The sequence below is a fragment of the Leptosomus discolor genome, chromosome 1, assembly GCF_034619465.1.
Source record: "Leptosomus discolor isolate bLepDis1 chromosome 1, bLepDis1.hap2, whole genome shotgun sequence".
NCBI classification, from domain to species: Eukaryota; Metazoa; Chordata; class Aves; order Leptosomiformes; family Leptosomidae; genus Leptosomus; species Leptosomus discolor.
This window is the reverse complement of record NC_141391.1, coordinates 23,090,634-23,110,990: the sequence shown is the minus strand read 5'-3', so window position 1 is coordinate 23,110,990 and position 20,357 is coordinate 23,090,634. Positions and strand designations below refer to the sequence as shown.

Sequence of the window (20,357 nt, the reverse complement as noted above, 5' to 3'; positions counted from 1 at the left end):
TGCGGTGTCCAGTCCTGGTACAAAACAGGAGGGCTGTCTGGGGCAAGCAACTTCAGCCACAGGCCAGCTAGTTCAACACGCCAGTGACTGAGAGGCAATGAGGAAGCAGGTCCTGGAGTGCTACGCTCTGAGGGAGGCAGGGAGCAGGGACAGGCTGAAGGCAGACAGACTGTCCTTAGAGGCTCACATCTGAGAGCGAGCCTGGAGGCCTTTATTTTTATCCCCTAGACAAGTCGTCTGCGAAACGACTTCAGAGCAGCTGTAGCTTGATTTGAACCTTCCTGTGGGCAGTGCTAGTTCCCTGTTCCCCCTCAAGTAAACACAGCCCTGCACTGCAAACCCACTCCCCACCTAGGTGGTAGCCCCCTCGGCTCTCAGAGGTGACCGCAGCAGGTCCTTTGTCACCAGCAGACCAAGTGCTCACCCAGCACAGGAAAACACCCTCGGCCCACGATGACAAATGCGGCAGGGTATTCCCATGGTGTCATGCAAACTTCATTTGGATCTTTTTTTTTGAGCTCTTTAGCTTGGCAGCGCCACTGGCTCTTCCCCTCATTGATACTCAGAGAAATTATGCAGACTGCCAGTGCGTGAAAGCAGAAACTATAGCTGCTTCGGAAACAAGAATCAAAGTCAGACAGCAAAAAGTCAGATGCACTGAATTTACCCGAGAAAATATGTTTTTGTAGAAGTGTGAGCGAAGGGCTAAAGAACCAGGCAAGGACCGAGCAGCCAGAGCGGAGGCAGCTGCTCAGCTTGGCGGAGGCATCCTCTGACAGAAGGAAGACACTCCCCGACCCCAGAGAGGCCCTCTTCTCCCCATCCCACAGCCGTTTCCTTCAGGCTCAGGTCTCGGGCCCTCACTTTTGAAGAAGTGGTTTCACTGTGGGCAGTGACATGCACCCTTAAGGCAACCACCTGCGTGGCTCAGTTTCACTCGCCGGGGCTGGGGGACTGCAGGGCATCGCCAGCCATGGCAGCCAGCTGGCCCTGTGGCCAGCCGTCTGGAAGCCCGTTTCAACTAGCAGGTAAGGTCTCCTCACGCCACTCCTCAGACCCTTTCCTCTCCGTTTCCCAGTCTCTCACTGCATCCTTTCACATCTTTCCTTTCTTTCTTCTTTGACTTCTTATCCATTCATTTTCTCCCACATGTCTCATTTTCTGTCCCACCTCTCTTCTTTCTTCTGGGGATGCTGTTCTCCCTCCCTGCACCCTCGTCTCTCCCAGCTCAGCCTGGCTTTTGCTCTCGCTGTACCTGATACATTTCATGCTGAAGGCAAAAAGTATTTAAATATACTGATTTTTTGTTTTCTTTTTCCTGATGTGTGTTTCCTGGTGTTAATGCTAGCTTGACGTTATCACTTTCAACAACTTATCTGCAATTTCGCAGGTAAATAATCTGTGATTCGGATACTGTGATAGCGTTAAACATAACAATGCATCCATATCTTACCAGGTTTTGTTGTTGTTGTTCAATCACCCAAAAGGAAGAAGGCATGATATTAATATCTAGAAAGTGCCTTTGTTTTGTTAGAGTGAAGAGTTTTGGATTTTAAAGCTTGATTTCCTCTACTGAAAATCATCCCAACATGTAACTGTTAAGAGAAAAGAAAATAACATTTGCTTCCATCTCAAATGCCTGAAACTATTTCTCTCTAGCTCTAAAATAAATGGCTTGGTCCTATCAAACATGATCTTGTGGATTCCAAATACAGGACTGAAACACAGAGTGTGTTTTTTTCCTGATTGATGCAGTTCTGACGCATGCCTGGGAAAGTTATTTAACAATCTGCGGTCCATTTTCAGCTCTGTATACAGGGATAATAATATTTACTTCAAAGAGCAATTGTTAGATATTATTCATTCATGGTTGAAAGTCTGTGTGAGCTATTTGAAGAGAAGGTGGAGTAAAAATGAAAATGAGTGTTTTATGATCCCCTGCTTTGCATGACTGCTGACACTAGTACTCAGCAAACCCTGTCAAAGAGGGATTTCTGTATTTTCTTCTTGACTGAGCTTTGCTAGTCTTGCAGGCTGCATAACAAAGTAAACAAAAATGATTAGCATCTGGGATGTGATGGTGCCCAAAGGCCCCTGCAAGGGATAGACTTCGGTGCAGCTAAGAGACAGTTCTGCAGAGAGAAAGTGAAAGGTGTGAAAGCCCCAAGGTGTGATTATCCTCCAGGAGTACTGCCTTTCTTTCTGTTGAGATCTTCTTTAGTCAAGGTGGGGTATATAGGGAGGCAGTGTTACTTCTTGTAACCCTAGCTGTTAGAGGGGAAAAGAGCAAGTACTTGTGGACGTACAAACCAGCAAGGATTTGAAGGATCAGAGGCATAGCTGACAGCAGAAATCCTGAGAACTGCTGGCTCCATACATAGCAGTTCACTCTTTAAAACTCTTTAAAGAGTGAACTCTAGCAGATCACTCTTTAAAAGTAATTTTGATGTAAAAAATGTTAAGCATTTAATAAATTATATATAATTTATTAAAAATGTGTGTGTTCCCTTTAAGAAACTATCTATTGTCTAGAGATAACACCTAGTAATAAGTTGTGCAGATGACAGACGTTATCCATATGATGAACAGAATAATCAGAAACTTAACCAGCAAAGAAAAGCTAAACTGTAATAACACCTAGAGCAGAATCTCCGCAATATCTGCAGACTTAAGGCACTAGGTCTGTCTTTAAATCATAGGCTCAGAACTGCAAAAGTTGCAGGAAAGAAAAAGCATCTCGCCCATGTTATTTGCTGGAAAGAAATGTTCCACAGCAGCAAGGAATGTAATCCTAAGAACTTTAGAAGGCAATATATACAATACAATATATATGTAAATACAGCTATATACATTAAAAGCACTATTCCAGTTCCTCATTTTAACTTTTTCTGGTCATCTCAAGCAAGAGCTTGTGGTTAAAAAGAATATTATCTATCATACAGTCAGCTTGTGTTAGTGGATGAGGTAGGAGGGTGAATGGGGTTGGGAACTGAGACAGTATCATAGAATCATAGAGTCATTGAATGGTTTGGGTTGGAAGGGACCTTAAAGATCATTCAGTTCCAAACCGCCTGCCATGGGCAGGGACATCTTCAACTAGACCAGGTTGCTCAAAGTACCATCCAACCTGGCCTTGAACACTGCCAGGGAGGGGGCAGCCACAGCTTCTCTGGGCAGCCTGTTCCAGTGCCTCACCACCCTCCCAGTGAAGAACTAATATCTAACCTAAATTATCCACTTTCAGTTTGGAACAGTTACCTCTCATCCTATCACTATCTCTACATGCCCTTGTATGTAGTGGTTTCATGTTTTACAAATTGGAGAATTTTGTGATGAACAGAAACTTTCAGTGACCTTTCTCGCCAGGGGAAGTTTTCCATTAACAACCGCTCTTGCTCACTTTGTTTTTGTTGCACCCCCTCTTACCAAGAGCTGTTCATAGGATTACCTGCAGTTTCATGACATCTGAGAGAAATGAAGCTGTGAGATTCTGACTGAGGTCTCCATGTGGCTGGCAAATGAGAGGAAATTTTGTATGAGCAAGGCCTGCAAACTCAGGCCCTAACAAGCTCTGGATTAGGTTATGGTGTGTCTGATTGCACAAAATCTATAGGACAATACTGTTGAAAAAAACCCTCACAGAACACACAGGTGTCCATCAGGTTCCTGTGGTGGAGACTCAGGAAAATATGAGATGAGCCAGCACACTTCCGCTTTTTAAGGAGAACCCCAGAAATGCTTGGGACCTAGCCACCTGCAGGATCTGTCCATCTCCCAGCAATACACCAATTTCTCTCCAACAAACCAGCTGACAAACATTCCAGAGCAAGTTCAGGCACTGAGCCCTGCCACTGGCAGGAAGGTGAGATCAATGAGCACCCCAGGGAGGATCAAGTTTGATCCTGACTACAGTCTCGTTCCCAAAACGTGCAAAAACCTGGGTGCAAGCCAGCTGTGAATGCTGGATAAGGCCAGTACATGGTCTGCTTACTCAAGGAAACAGTCATACCCAGCAGAACATATTTTCATGGTCATCCATCACCATGTATTTCATGGATCAGAAGATAAGGTATCACTTCTAAAGTGAAGATTCCTGAAGGTGAAAGGATTGTGCAAGAAAAGGGTTATTTTCCAGTGGAAGTAAATGCAACTTAAAACTATGGATGTTTTATTTCTTTTGAGGTTTGACTCGATTTGCTTTTCCCCCGTTTTCTCCTTAAAGTTCCTCAGGTTGCCCGTATTTCAAGCTACTGAGAAGCTGGAAGATGCCTAGAGCGCAGCCCAACTGCCAGGGCCACCCTCATGTCTCTGCCCATGGTGGGTGGGTGAATGCTGCTGTGGCTGCTCAGCAGAGGCAGGTTTGTCATCGAAGCAGAGCTGGGGTGCCCTGTCCTTCTGCAGCATCCCCTTCGAGAGCTCTTCCTATAATGACCCCAAAATAATAGTCCACACAGCACCTCTTGTTCACAAGTTTCTGAAAATGTAGCTTTCAAAAGACCTGAAACTTCATGGCATAAACTCACCCATGTTTCAGGTTCTGCTCTGTTAGCTCAGAAGCTGTTTTGGGTCATTGGGTTGAGTTAGGTTTTCTGAAACTCCTCATGGAGATATTTGCTGCGAAAGGCAGGGATGGAAATGTCCAGCAAACAGCAATGGAAATTAAACTGGGGAGTAAAACATTTACAGAGCAAAAATGTGGAAGAGCAGGAGTGGATAACCAACAAAGGCAGAAAGCAATTTCAGATTTTTATACTAACACTAGAAACAGGCAAGGACTGTTTAATCCCAGTGATCACACATTTTTAAAAGGAAAATAGGGACCAAAAAAATCAGTCCAGAGCCCACAAACAGCAGCATTTGTCAAATGGACAGGAAGACCTTATTTCCCATATGGCTTAACCCTATTACTGTTAATAGAAATATATGTAAGAAGATGCTATAGGACTCCAAACTGAAATGTGATGCAAAATCCTTCCTTAAGGAATCTGTTACCCTTCAAACACAGATAATACCCTAAAAATTGCTGGTGTGTTTGAAGGGTAGACTTCTTTTCTCCTCTATATTTCATGAGAAATAAGATGGTAACAAAGCTAGACAGATAGCTGGATAAACATTGTGTGCCTATTTCCCTTCCAAAGGAAGGAACGGCTCCCTAGTTTTTCTAGTATGTTTCCTTAAAAGCTGCTGAAAAAACTGAACAGGGTAAACAGACAGAAAAGTTAGCTTATCGCCTGGATATTTAGCTCTGTTACTGTTGCAAAAGTAAGGCATTATTTACTCCTTTCTTCGTAGTCTAGGCTTAATTGTGTAGATAAGATTTCTAATGGGTGAGATACAAGGGCCGGTTTGAAAAGTGTTTTATTGTTACAACGTGCCCTTTAAAGAGTAGGTTGGATTTTACATTGTACAACTGCTTGGGAATTGCAATTGTTTTTTAGCCCTAACCTTATAATGATACAAATAAGAACAACTAGTATTTATTTTTTGTTCATTTTTACCAAATTTGGTACCAAAATGCCAACTACCATTTTCATCAAATACCTTGGATTCGTTTTTATCTTTCTATATTTTGTAGCAAAACTATTCTCTCCCACTCTCCCTCTTTCTGTCCATCCTCCCCTCATACACAATTCAGGCCTTTTGTATCCCATCCTCACTCCCTTTTCCAGGAAAGAAAGGACAATATACGATAGTCAGTTGTGGAAACTGTTGGTTTCATTTAAAAGGGAGGTTTTACGATACTAGGATGTCAAATAGTAGCGTTTCATTATCTGCCATCTTCGGTTTTCATTTCTCTTTTGGACAGATCCTTTTCTCCTTGTTGATGAGATGCCAGGAATCTTACACCTTTACTTTTAGGTGCTTAAATAAAATAGCCCTTGCTTGCAAGAAGTCAGTAATTCCACTAATGTCAGTAGAAATGCTAGAGTGTGTCAGGTAATGAGACTGGAGTGCTTAAACACAGAGCAGTTTTTTTTAAAAAAAAAAAAAAGCAAACTTCCTTATGTCATTAGATGAGACCTGTCTGTTTGCTTTGCTTCAGGGTTGTCTATCCAGCTTTTTAATGGCACAAACATGTCATTTCCCATAAGCAATCATCCTCGGGAGAACAGTCAAGAATAAGGACAGCCCAGTGCCACTTTCTGATTCATGAGGGACTTCTGTGGTGGCATCTTTGCCCACAGAATTGTCTCTTTGTTCACAGAATCACAGAAAGCTTGAGGTGGGAAGGGGCCTCTAGAGCTCATCTGGTCCAACCTCCCTGCTTGAGCAGGGCCACCCAGAGCTGGCTGCTCAGGACCCTGTCCAGGTAGCTTTTGAATATCTCTGGGGGTGGAGACCACCACCTCTCTGGGCAACCTGTGCCAGTGCCTCATCGCTCACATGGTGAAAAACCTTGTGCCCATTGCCTCTGGTCTTGTCACTGGGCATCTCTGGGAAGACTTTGGCTCTGTCCTCTTTGTATAGTCCCTTCAGGTATTTTTGTACATTGATCATATCCCCTTGAGCCTTCTCTTCTCCAGGCTGAACAGCCCCAGCTCCCTCAGCCTTTCCTCATAAGAGAGATGCTCCGGTCCCTTAATCATCTTTGTGGCACTTTGCTGGACTTTCTCCAGTATGTCAATGTCTCTCTTATACTGAGGAGCTCACAGCTGGATGCAGGAATCCAAGTGTGTTCTCGCCAGTGATGAGTGAAGGGGAAATACCTCTACCTGCTGGCAAAACACCTCCTAATGTGGCCCAGAATACCCTGTTCACCATACTTAGTGGGATGGAAAGGTTTGGTCGACGTGGAAGCCAAGAAGAAGCTCCCTTGAGGGGACAGAAGATGTGGGCAAGAAGCAGAAGAAGAACTAGCCACAATGTAGGCTCTTCCTCAGAAAGGAAGGTTGCCATGGTAGCTGAGGTTCACTACCTTTTCAGCCACTTTTCAGCCACTTCCCCAAAATGGGTGTCCTCAGCAGTCCCAGTTATGCTTTGTAAACTGGGTCACAAGTGGCTGGAATGGCACAAATTCTGGGTAAAGCAGGAGCGATTTCAGTGAGCTCCCTGTGAGCACCAGCTCGGGCAGAGAAGTCACCCTGGGATCACAGCTGGGGGGGGCTGTGGAAGGGCTGCATTCATTCAGCTAGTCCCATGCAAAGCAGACAAGATTAATAATAACAAGCAAAATAACAGTTCAGCTGTTTGAGCAGTGCCTTTTTCTCAGACGCACAGGGAAGGTACATGGAAGGTTATCTCAGTGAAATTAAAGGCAAATAAGTGTTTGAATACAACCCTGCAGTCATTCCTCACCCAAGGCCAGGTAAACAAAAACCTAAAGAGGCAGGGCAGAGAGATAAAACAGAGCTAGATGTCTTGCTTGCTTCAGCCTTTGCTTCGTGCCAAGGAGGTTTTTTTTTTTTCAGATAAAACCCATGAGTTACTGACACAGACTGAGAACTCAAAAAGGTGATTTCAAAGCAAATCTATAAATCAAGGAGAAGCATGGTGCTAGGGCCAATTCATATTTAGCAAAGAAGCCTGCAACAGCTAAAGGGGTTGGGCTGCTCATAAATGTGCACAATCTCTCACCAACAGCAACTCATAGCCAGAGGAGGAGCAAGTTGCAGGTACACAGGTATATGATTAGAAAGTCTGAAAAATTATAGAAATATATAAATAAGTCAAACTGGATTGTTATTCATCCTGGCTTAAATGGATGCAGAAGTTACAATGTGAATCACAGAGCATGATTTAGCTATCAGTCTGCAATAAAGTCAATGGCAAAAATAGTCAATAAAGTTGCATATGTAATAGCGTCATGTGAAGAATGTGCCTACACTTCATGTCATCATTAGTTTATTTTTACTACATAAGGCACTGAAGCGAACATATCTGTAAGTAATCAATAAAAAAGCAGGAATAGCTCTGCTGACTCCTAGCTACCTGATCTGTTAAAGGAGGGTTTTTTTTGGTTCTCTGACACAAGAGCATAAAACACATGCCCAGTGTCATTTGTGATTTGAAATCTTCAGCCATCTCAATTATTCTGTCTTAAAATCTCTATAGAGTTTACATGCTGGCTGCAATTAGCCATAGTCATAGCTGCTGACTATCCTCCTCTAAGAAAGGTGCTAGCGTTGAAAGGCATAATTTTATCCAAAAGATGAAGTTTGTTGAAATCGGTACCAAAAATATGTTAGGACATAACAAGACAGAGAAGAAATTCTTCAAAACCATGGCCAAGTCATATACAAAAAAATGTGGAAGAGTAAATTCCTTGCAGCTGTTTTCATCTGGGACCTGAAAATTGAGGGTTGAGGAAAAGATGAGGAAAATTAAAAATACAGAGAATTAATTTGTGGACAAAGTCCACACTTCACCCAGCAAACTATGTTGGAGTAGGCAGGTCTTGGCAGTGATGTTCCTGAGGCAGACTGAGCACACTTCTTCTTTCATTCTCATGTGTTGAAAGGAGACCTTTTAGATTCAGGCATACATTAAATTTGGAAGGACTAGGGAAGTGAGCTCCTTAGGCAGAGGCAGTGTAGTTTTACTACAGAAGCTGACACAAAGTGAATAAGTTATCAAGCAGCAGAACCCTTTGCCGGCACTTGCACTGGATGAATTAGAAATGGTTATTCCCTGTGACAAGTTCTGGTTTAACATCTCTTCCAAAGAAACACTTTTGAGACCACTATGATAAATAGGGGCACAACCTATTTGAAGATGTTCTGCCGAGCAGGAAGTTTTTACTGTATATGCATGAGTTGTTCTTGTGCAAAAAAAAAAAATGCCTTTTTAAAAAATTTGGTTCCAAATGACAGAACTGAGTCAGAATCCTATCTGAGCCATGCAAGGATAGCTACGGCATCTTCCCAGAAAGGGTCAATGGTTTTAAGACTTTTGTCTTTTTAAATAGAAAATCAGAAAAAGTTTGCTGGAGATACCCCTGTCAGAAAAGAAGCAAAATCAGTTATCTGTCATTAACGATTTCATTAATGTATGGAAGGATTTACAAGGAATTTTTCTTTCACGTTTCTTCTCCTAAGGATACACCAACGCCGGGCAGCTCCTCCGCGAGCAAACAGGAGCCAAACCGGTCGAGTTAGTTACCGGTCAGGAAACTACCCCCGCACGTCCAAGGGCCGGGGGTGCCAGCTCAGCGCTGCCGCTGCCGCTCCAGGGCCGGCTCCGGCTCCGCGCCCAGCCGCGGCCGCCCGCGGGGCTGCGCGGGGCTGCGCGGGGCGGCAGCGCCCCCTGGCGGCCGTCGCCTGCCCCCTCCCCGGGCCGCCTCCCCGCCGGTGCCTTGGTGTCCTCAGGCTTCTCTCTCGGGCAGAAGAGCTCCGGGAAGAAACTGCGTGTAATGCCACAGCCTGAACGGCTTCGGGTGGTAAAAACTGGGGGGGGGGGGGGGAGCGGATCCAGGTGGAAAAATAATCCAAGTGGAAAAATAATCCAGGTGGAGCGTTGGTGGTGATGGCAAACAAGACTGGCAGGTGACAGCAGCATTCCAGGACGCTGCGTAATATCCGTGTTGCTTCTCATTGTGAGTTTTTGACTCAGTACACAGAGCCTAATTAAGCACTTTCCGAAACTGCACGGCCTCCCCTACTCCCCTCTTCTCACTGCGTTCCTGCCTGGTGATTCAGCTCTAGAGAGTTGGTTCCCTTCCACTAAACCCTCCTGAAGAGCTACCACGCTTTTTTTTCCCCCCATCTCAAATCCCAATCATGCTTGAACATGACTGTGAATAATTAAATCAGTTCATGTGACATTTATTGTAATTAACTGGTAAGACCAGATAAATAACTGGTCCTGACCAAGACGTACCCCGTCCAGTGTTATGACAACTAGTCATAATTAGCGTGAACTGCAACAGAGGCATCTTGTCACCCACCTTGCTTGTTAAACCTACTTCTAACACAGCTGTAATTCTGCAACACAGAGCAACACTTCTGGCCCCATCATCATGTGAGAATGAACTCATGGGCTGCATTTTTTTGGAAGCTGGGAGTTATTTTAAGCTGAAAAGGTGAAGACACCGAGGAAGAAAGGTGTGCTAAAAGATGGGGAAGGAGAAAAGTTAAGTTTGATGGGAGAGAAATAAGATATGGGTAAAAGGTAGGAATCCATTTAGTATCAGTTCTTTCTGCCTATCCTGCCTCCCTCTGATTTTTATCATGTTTAGATTGAGTAAAATTCTCACTTCATGATCCACCGCTTCGGGGGTGATTTGAGAAAGAGGCAGCCACATCCAAAGGTGGGGTTTTTGTAAGAGTTAATCTATGCATATTAGGCTCATCCATGTCACCACCTATACAGATTTGTTTCCTGCAGCACATGACTTTGGGACAACTATAGCTTTCCTGGAAAAAGGATCCTTCTACCTTCCCTGATCAGGAAGAAAATTTTGGAAAGTTGATCCAGAGAGTCTCACCCAGAGAAAACAGTCAGAAGCCAAATAAGAAGCAAAACATAGTTTGTTTTATGCAAGTCTCCTGAGCTGTAAAGCAGAGTGGAAGAGCCCCTCTATGCCTATGAAGGGCCTGGCTGCTACGTAAAATACTAAGCTGAACGCAAACACAAGATGCATCCCTTGGTATGGAGAGAAACGTTTTCTCTTCATCCTGCGCAGTGCTTCAGTTCCTCAGCTATTCTTTTTCTGATAAACTCAAGACTTTCAACATGTTTTGGAGTGGTTTTCCCAGTTTTCCAAAGGCTACTTTAGTCATCCCCATTTGAAAACAAAATTTTGTAGGCAGTTCCATTAGGTGAACCATCCGATAGCTGAACCAGCTTAAACATAGCTTCCTGGTTTGATATCTCTCCAGTAGATTCAGGCCTTTCTTCTCAGCACCGTAACATGTAAGCCCACTTTTTGGCTTGTACAGGCATTTCCCCACGTATGTGCCTACACATCTTGATAAAATCCTGACTCCCTTTATGGCAACTAGAGGTTTGTCTGACTTTAGCGAAACAACAATTCTCCCACTGCATTTATTTTTGTATAACCTATAAAAAGATAATGAAGATTGAAAGCAGGCATAAACAAACATTGTTCAGAGGCAGCAATTTATTTCCATTCCAGCTTCACTACAGTTTGGTGATACACAACATGATTATGCATGCTACATGCTTGATATTCCTTAGCCAGTGCTTTCAGTCTCAGCAGTTCTTACTTTGGGCTTTTGGGAGGATGACTGACATGCGGACCATAATAGCAGTCCCTGAATAGGCCAGCTAGAAGCTGAAATGTCAAGATAGTGAACCAGAGCGTTACCATTTTCCCAATATTTCTTTTCTTGATTCTGCTTCTTCTGAAAGGTTTGTTCATGCTCTCATTTTCTGTTTTATCAATGTAATGTATAACTTTAAGACCTACACAAGTTTAGGCCACTCTGTGTCACGTAAATACTTCTGACTATCATTTTTTTATATACTCATCTTTACTCATTACTCATTTTTTTCTCACTGTAAAGCAGTTGGAATCTCAGGTTCAAAATATCCTTCCTTACCCTAAAAACCTTCCCAGATTTCACAAGAATAAAGGCAGAGGACAGCAGTGACAAGGTCTAGCAGTTAACAGGAGAAGAAGTCCCACTTTCTGTTATACAAGAGGGTGTCAGGGTGCTCACTACTCCCTCTTCCAACATACACTCCCACATACCATCCTTTACAGATGCAGTTCCAGTTCATCAGACAGCTTGTTTGCATGTCTCTCTCACAGTCTGGTTACTACATCTGTCTGCTTCTGCGTAACTCTTAGCTGCAAATCTTTTCCCTGCTGGTGTTTAAATACATCTTTCCCTTTCCTACTGTGGTGTCAGGCATCCTGCTAACAAGGCGATGTCAGTGGAGTAATGCCAGGGGTAAATTGGCTCAGTTTGTCCAATCAGAAGCTAAAACTATTTGTGGATTGGAAAGGTGAAGCAAGAGAATGCTCAACAGGCCAAATGAGTTGAACTTTTGAGGTCGTGTTTTTAGGTGGTTTCAGCTGGTGTGTCTTGGAAATCAGTGGATGTAGGTGGGTTTCCATCAGGTAAGCCCCTGGCTGTGAGCCTGTCAGATGGTCTCTGGTTTGAAAAGGGTGAAAGGTGAAGTGGCTGAACAAACAGAAGTGGTGAAAGCTGAGCAGAGAAGGACTTGATGAAAGGCTAGTGAGAAGGCTGGAAATCTGGGTTGTGTCGATGGGAAGGAATTCAGCATGCTTTGTGTAGATACCTAGGGCATACCTGCCTTTCAGCTGCCCTCTAGCACTCACTGTCTCAAGAAGTGCCAACACTATCTTTATAGCCAGCGGAGGGAGATACTTGTATCCACAAAGTCCTTTCTTAGGGATCACAGACTGACGGACAGGGTCTTCCTCAGAGGTCTGCAAAAGCAGACCATTGCCTGTGTATACTGTGGAAAGGTGGCACCCAAAATGAAGTGTATGTTAGGTGCCTGAACGAGAAGGGCTCAGTCTTAATGCACATTTCCCAAGAGGACTTGAGAAGAGGTTATCGAAGTGTTGCCAGCTTAGAGTTCGGGCAGCTCAAGGTGGCATAAAGATCAAAGAGGAGATGGCAGCAACAGGAGTTCTCATTTCTTCCTTCTTCCAGTTTTGCTCTTTCCACCACCTGCAGAAACAGTCTCATTACTTTCATCCTTCAAGCACTTCCTGATGTATTTACCTTTTTTCCTTCTTTCAACTCTGCACCTTACTTTATACCAAATCATCTCGGGAGCTGAGGGGGAAAAAAAAAAAGAAAAGAAAAAAACCAAGACCTGGGGGCAGTAATTTTCCAGGTCACCAGGAGAGCGATGTTATTTTATGATTCAGTGCTTATTTGTGCTGTTGAGGGCTGGTTTTAGGGACTTGGTGGAAATCAGACACTTTTCACCCAGCCAGTTGTGCAGTCTTACTTCTGTTTTTCTTGTTTACGTGCAGCGGTGGGGGCATGGTTGCTGTATAGCTACTTCAAGGCTAAAAGCTGACTTTTCAAGCTGCAGTCCCTGCAGCAAGGCTCATATGAAGCATTCCAGAGAGATGATGCCTTTGAGGCACCAGAAGCTTTCCCACACTGCTCCTTATGCATAGGGAGAAATGAGATTTGCTACTCTTGTCAGGGCTGGGAGCTGGCAAGTGAGCTGGGCGTGACAACCAGGGAGCTATGGAGGAAGGAGAAGGCAGGAGAAAGCCATGGGCTTACTCTTCCTTGCCCTCCACTTTCTGCGTCTGCTTTCCTCAAAGTAGTGGAGATTGCTGCCTTGTTTGCTTCCCGGAGGGGAAAAAGCACAAGGCTTTGAATGGCAGCTCAAGGGTAGAAGCATCTAACCTGGACCTCAGTCGTGAGCTGCTGAGGTGCACAAATCCATGCCAGGAAGGCTCAGGAGAGTGTCTAGTATGTCAGATCAAACACAGCCTGTCCTGGAATGAAGGGAAAGGGACGACTAGATCTTGAGTCCTTGGGTGAGCTAAGTGTGGGCTCTAAAGGCAAGTTGGAGGACTTCATTTTACCATTGCAAGTTGAAGGACTTTATTTTGCCATTGCTCTGAACAGGAATGAGGGGTGCTTGGGGAGTGTTTCTGACTTGGACACCTCCTTAGTGCCAAAGTGAGGGACAGTGCATGATCATCCTCCGGCTCACAATGGGCAAACACTGACCTGCAGCTGCAGGGTTTGGTGCTGCAAGGACCTTTCAGACACATTGATGCAGAAGTGATCTGCAAGAGGGAGCCTGTGTTTTATAATGTGGTTTCTAAAGGAGCCTCCGTAACACATAGGAGGCTTTTGCACTTAGACATCTTCTGCAATATTATGGGACATTGTAATGGGTCTGCCTGAGATGCAGCCCTCACCGTGCTGTGCAGTGGTAGCTAGATAACACACCAGTGTTTTGACTACTGCTGAGCAGGGCTCACACAGCATCAAGGCTGCTTCCCCAACATTTCCCCGGTAGGCTGGGGGTGGGTAAAACTTGGAAGGGGATATAGCCAGGACAGCTGACCCAAACTGTCCAAAGGGATATTCCATACCACATGATGTCTGCTCAGCAATATAAGCTGGGGAAAATAGGAAGAAGGGGGGGACATTCGTTTCACGTTTGTCGTCCAGAGCAACCGCTACACGTACCGGAGCCCAGCTTCCCAGAAAGTGGCTGGACATCGCCTGCTGATGGGAAGTAGAGAATAAGATCTTTCGTTTTGTTCTTGCTTCCGCATGCGGCTTTTGCTTCATTAAACTGTCTTTATCTGACCCACGTGCCTGTTATATTCTCTCTCTCCTGTCCAGCGGAGGTGGTGAGAGTGATAGAGTGGCTTTGGTGGGCACCTGGCATCTGGCCAGGACCAAACCACCACAGACATACTTCTAAAGTATGATGTATCTGTGCTTTTGAAAGGTTCTCCAAATAGTGCTTCCACTCAGCTTCAATATACAAACGCAGAGTTTGCAAATGCACATGATGTAGCTACATATTCCTTTTGCCTTTTTTTTAAAAAAAAAAAAGATGTAATCTTTCCAGTTTTGTTGTATTTTATTTTTACTGAAATGGTTGTGCCTGAGCATAATTACATCTAGACATGATTACATTTGTTTTCTATTTCTGTTTTACAGTTCTTATTATGACAGCAGTTACTTTCACTTCTGCAATGAATCAAAACACATCTGAGATTGCATGTGTGTTTATCAGCCAGAAGGATGAAGGTTCAGGAACACTAGACACATCAGCATCTCCTAAGGTAATGTAACAGAGGACGAGTTGCTTATAAAATATTCCTGTCCATTCCAGAAATACCTTCCCAAAAGCTTACAGCACCCTAAACCTTTAGGCTGTGGTGATGTCACTGTCAAAATAATCAGGGTTAGGCCAAATATGACTACAGAAAGTTAGAGGGAAATGCATATCACAATTCATACTTTGAAGCTGTACATAGGTAAGTATCAGTTTTCTCTGAAACAGATTTTTAATGGCTGCCTTGGTGCTGTCTCACATCAGCATGCCTGAATATTGCTGAACATTGCTGGAAATGTATCAATGTAAAAAACTAAGTGCCCTTAAGAGGGGATTGACAGGGCCATGGTGCAAACTGCTGGCCTGCCACGGTATGTGTGTGCCACGGCTGCTGAGACTGATGGGGAAGCTGTACCATCCTCTGTTCCCACCAAAGCACATAAATCCCTGCCTGGTCTAAACCTTGACTGAGACACCAAAGCTGGATAGGGAATCAAATACAATTTTTTTTTCTTCTCTTCTGACTTGAGATGGCAGAAGACCAAGAAGAGGTGGTGTGCAACTAAAAGTGCAGTGAGACCTATGATCAAAATATTTCCTTGAGATTCTTGTTTCAAGTTAGTCTTATGAAATCTTTTTCATTCCTTGACAAAAAAAAATTTATAATTCAGATAACAAATGAAGGTGTACCAGTCAAGGCTGTGCTGTCCTTGTATCAGATGAAGCGGAGTATGGCTGTTACCTCTAGATACTTCTCGGATCAAGGCAAGGGACAAAGAAGGAGCAAAGAATAAAAAGAACCAACTGGCCAAACACTGTGCAGGGCAGAAGATGCAATGAACTCCATCCTTTCAGAAACTTACACCAGATATATTTCACCCACCAAAGTAAGGGAGACATTTAGGGCTACTCTTCAGATGGAGCCATATACTTGCCACCTTTTGCTGCAGCTAAGCTTAGAGATTCATTAATCCGTTGGTGGTTTTCAGAATGACTGTGGAATATTCTCTTTCTGTTTGCAGTTCTGCTTTAGTCTTGTGCAATGGTGAGGAAATGAAAGGTGTGAAGACGCCCAGCCCAAACATTCCTTGCCTAGTAAAGCCCCCAAAGAGTCGAGGAGCTGTCTAGCCAGATGATGCAGAGACAAACAGTGGGATGCTAAAAAAAATATTCTGGCCCTGCCTTTGCATTGAGGTTGCAAACAGAGAGGTTGTATTATAGTTCTGTGCCTTCCTATGGTTCTACATGAAAGGAAACAAAAATGAGAGTAAAAAATAGCCTGTATGACTAAGGGCAATTATCATGTTTCTGGCTAAAATTGTTCTGTGATGTCTATCTAGAGAACAGAATTAACTAATTCAACAGGAATCCTGTAGTGTTTCCTACTGCAGTAAAATTCAACATATTCATGAATAAGTTCGACAACAGTAATGAAAAACAAACCAAAACCAAACAAAATGAAAGTAAGATGAAGGTGTTATTTCAGTATAATTTGTATTCATATTTGGGCATTATGAGGCATTGTTTACAAAATCTTTTCCAAAAGAGTATCCTTTAAAAATATTTGAATACAAAAAAGCAAGTAAAGCTAATTGCTGATAAATACATAACAATCTGTCTTCTTACATTGCAGATTTCCAACATTTTGGAAGATCTTGGGTGTTATTTGAATTCTCAAGGAACAGAGAACATCTATGAACCAACTAAGAATGTGGAAGTCAATGTGTTTGAAGATATTGAATTAAAAGTGATAATGGACATTTCAGAGATCATTTCATGCTTTTGGTTCTTTAAAGAGAGCAAATCTTGTGAACCTTCTTTGGACTCAGAGAATCGGTAAGTTTATTTTCATGTTATGTATTACCTTTTTTAATCTCCTAATCTTTTTTGAGTGTTATCACCTGGCAGCATGTTGCTGATTGTCATTTAGACACATATACGCATATGAAACTTAAAGCCAAGAATCATATGAAATAAGCTCGTTCTTTTAATTTTTACAGCATCATGCATAGGGTCTCCAGGAACTTTCTGACATGATCAATTTGAGCTTTGCAGTGCTCATGTGAGGGAAAATCATGATTTTGTAGTCAAAGAAACTGAAGCATGAAGAATTACATGACTTATTAGGGTCACACTTCGGATCAGGAGCAGCAACAGCACCAGCATCCTGATTCTCACAGTCAAAGCTGGGCTGGAACCTGAGGCTGGATTATTGCCTCCACCTGCAAAGTGTGAGGGATGGGACTGTAGGTAAAGCATTTCCCTGTGGACCTCCCCAGCTGTCCTAAGCTTGGGAAGTCCATCCTTCCCAGTGCTCAGCATTAAGCATGTGATACCCGTGATTGTAAGTTCCTATAGGCTGCTTGTGTAGGAAGATACATGAGGAAAGCACTCCAGGTTGAAGGGCGCTATGTAAATAATGAATAGTGTCTCTGAAGGGTTTTTGCAAGAGCTAAAGAGCTAACGTTTTATTGTATGTGCTGCCTATTACCTTCTAGATTACAAACACAGCTTTACTTTCTGTTTTATAGATATGTTACGTCTTTGGCTTTTTCACAAATAAAAGAAGCACAAGCTGGAAAATACACCCTCTCAGTCATGAGTAAAACTGGCAATTATACAGTAGTTGTACCCGTTCTCATCCGAAGTGAGTATATCTCAGGTGAAAGGGTAAAAGGTGAACCTCCACCGGTAGGTTCAATGGGAGAGGCTCAAGTTCAGTCAAAGCAATGAATCTCTCGCTTGCTGCATTTCAAGCATCTTCCTAGATTTGCATAGGACATGGAGCTGTTTTCTGAGGCTGAAGTCAAAACCACAGACTGTGTGAGAGTCAGCTTTCATTGGTCAATAAACCATGCAAATGAACAAATAAAGATGTAAATGCACGGCAGCTCTCTTCTTCCCAGTGAGAGATTCCCCTCTGTGCCAAAAGGGACAAAGCAAGAGTGGCTTTTGTGTGCTCTCAAAGCTTGTGGGCTAGATTTGTTTGCTCGTATCTTAACCTGTTTATTCTTGGTGTTGCCAGCTGGGCTGTTATCTGGACCAGATCAGGACATCCCTTTTATTTTCGGGTCTCTGACGCTCTGAAGTCGTGCTTTGTCCCATTCTGCCACTTCTCTGCCTGTGCCTGGTGCTGGGTCTCTACACTTCTCTTGTAGCTTTTCCTTTTGCTGTTCTTTGGGCAGCAAGAGGCACCAGTGAGGGAAGGAGAAAGACAAGGTCCTTTTTCTCAGCGCCAGTCTTTACTTGTTTATTGGGATTTAGGGTAAAACACATGAGTACTGCAGCTGCTCAGCACAAGGGTGCCTGGGAAGCTAAGACTTTAACTGCTGTTAAATGCTCATGACAGAGCATGCGCGATGTGTGACTTTTTGAAAGGCTCACAGTGGGAGCAGATTTGATTGAATTTTCTCAAGGATCACACAGGAGACATCTCTGCTGCAACAAAGTTCAAGCTTCTGTTTGTAAGATGGCCAAGGACATCTTAAACAAGAAAGACCCACATTGACATGATTTTTTTTAACAGAAGAGAAATACTATATTATTTTGTCTGGAAAGGGCCAAATTTAAAGATAAAATTTAAAAATGCAAAAGAAATTTCAAAGAAAAGAAGGCAAAACATCAATTAAAACAGCTAAAAGGCTGGCAAACCCTTCTAGAAACAGGTTTAACAACAAGCATCATTGCTTCCCTTTTGTTTAATAAACTGTGACTAAACAACATTTTTTATTCCCTCTGTTTTTAAATTATTTCTGTTTGACTTTTTTTTCGCACTCAGGTGTCAGAAGTGTCACTTCCAATCTCTCCTTGTCTTATTTGAAGGCCTATTGCATGTCTCAATTATAATTTTAGCAGCTTCATTGAGGGGCAGGGTATTAATTCTTTAATTAAAAATTACCTTCTCTACTATATCAATTAGGCTTTAGAGGTTAAAAAGTGTTACTACAGATGCAAGAAAGAGTATTTTGAAAGTGTCGATAAAAATCTCCTCCATATCAATTGCTTGGATTGCATTCTCTTTGCTCCTGTGAATCTAATATCATGATTACATCTCTCATAAAATCCTCCAGGCTAGATGTGAATCCTTCAACTGAGATGTGAATCTCCATAGGTGAAAAAAAAAAAAGCCTTCTAAGCCCGGCTTATAAGAGATAAATGAAGAAGGACATTAAAAGCCAAAAGTATTAGTTTCACCTAGCATGTCACCTTGAAGGCAATGGAAGTATGACTCTAAAGAAAATGTCACTTTTCTGTTTGGAAATTGTAATTTCATTGTATGATGACCTAAAACCAGACTGAGTGCTTTTCATTTTGAGCCTTTAGTCCAAGTCTGTGCCTGACAGGTTCAGGGGACTGGGAATTGTCTAGGAACCTTTTCCCCCTGCTTACAGATATAGGATAGAGAAGTCTGCTGGTTATCAGAAGTCATTATCACCTGTTGTTTTTCCATCATACATCTGATCAGACTGAGTAGTACGCAGTGATCCCATTCTGTGCAGAGCCTTTGTAGTCTCAACAGATACTCCACCAAAGGCCACAGGCTTGGGTTGTGATTTTGAAAAGTATCTGTGCTCCTGCCCAGTGAAATGAGTAGCAACCACAGCAAATTAACACCTTTCAGTATCAGTCTCAGGATTATCCTCTGGTGTATAGAGGCAGGCCTTTGATATGGGGAAACTGTGCATTTAGCAATCAAGGTTGAAAAGCTCATGAGACTAACCCACAATATCCCTAGGGCAGAATCATTTTCTATGCCCTCCGTGTTGAAACCTCCTGAAACAAATTACAGCTCTGTAACTTCAGGTACTATGAAATGAACAAAACACTATTTCAAAATTATTTCAGCATTCTTAAACGTTTGCATGATTTTTAACAGAGAAACCAGGCAAACCCTATTTCAGGAAAAGGGAAAAATTGGACGCTATCGAGTGCATATCTGAGAGCTACCCCCAGCCCTCTGTGGAGTGGATATTTTGCAGAACACCTGAAAAGAGGTATGGTGTATGTTTATATGCATGCTGAATCTCTAGACTGGAAGTTTACCCTCTTCTGAAGAAGAAAGGGGAGGTTTTGTGCTGCTTAGTGTGCCTAGCGAGCTGGAGGGATAACTGAAGAAGAGCTTTTGGGTCAGATGGGCTCTGCCACATTGCACATCCATGTGCTGGTTGAAAATCTGTGTCTGCATGATCTACTTTTGGAGTGCTGCAACGTAGTTTTCTTAACCAAATTTGGCTATTGTGCTTTTTTGGAAGCTTTCATCTCTCAGCTTGAAAAAAGTTATTCCGGATTCTAGTATTTTGATGTCACAAGAGTGAATCAAAGGTATCTTACTTCCTTCTAGATTTTCACATTTTTTTTGAAATGTGAATCACAGAATCATTGAATGGTTTGGGTTGGAAGGGACCTTTAAAGGTCATCTAGTCCAACCCCCCTGCATTGAGCAGGGACATCTTCAACTAGATCAAGTTGCTCAACACCCCATCCAACGTGACCCTGAACACTTCCAGGGATGGGACATCCACAACTTCTCTGTGCAACCTGTCCCAGTGTTTTACCACCTTCATTGTAAAAAATTTCTTCCTTATATCTAGTCTAAATCTACCCTCTTTTAGTTTAAAACCTTAGGACCTGCTAAAAAATTTGTCCCCATCTTT

At 43.0% G+C, this 20,357-nt stretch overlaps 1 protein-coding gene across 1 annotated transcript in view; it reads left to right on the top strand.

Annotated features, from left to right (window-relative positions):
• Window positions 1-973: 973 nt before the first annotated feature.
• FLT3 (fms related receptor tyrosine kinase 3) overlaps window positions 974-20,357 on the top strand; it is a 44,299-nt gene continuing 24,915 nt past the window's right edge. Inside the window, exons 1-5 of the mRNA XM_086476140.1 lie at window positions 974-1,028; window positions 14,586-14,710; window positions 16,337-16,539; window positions 17,235-17,350; window positions 19,580-19,697. Coding sequence (XP_086332266.1) covers window positions 974-1,028; window positions 14,586-14,710; window positions 16,337-16,539; window positions 17,235-17,350; window positions 19,580-19,697 — 617 coding nt within the window. The remainder of the gene's footprint in view (window positions 1,029-14,585; window positions 14,711-16,336; window positions 16,540-17,234; window positions 17,351-19,579; window positions 19,698-20,357) is intronic.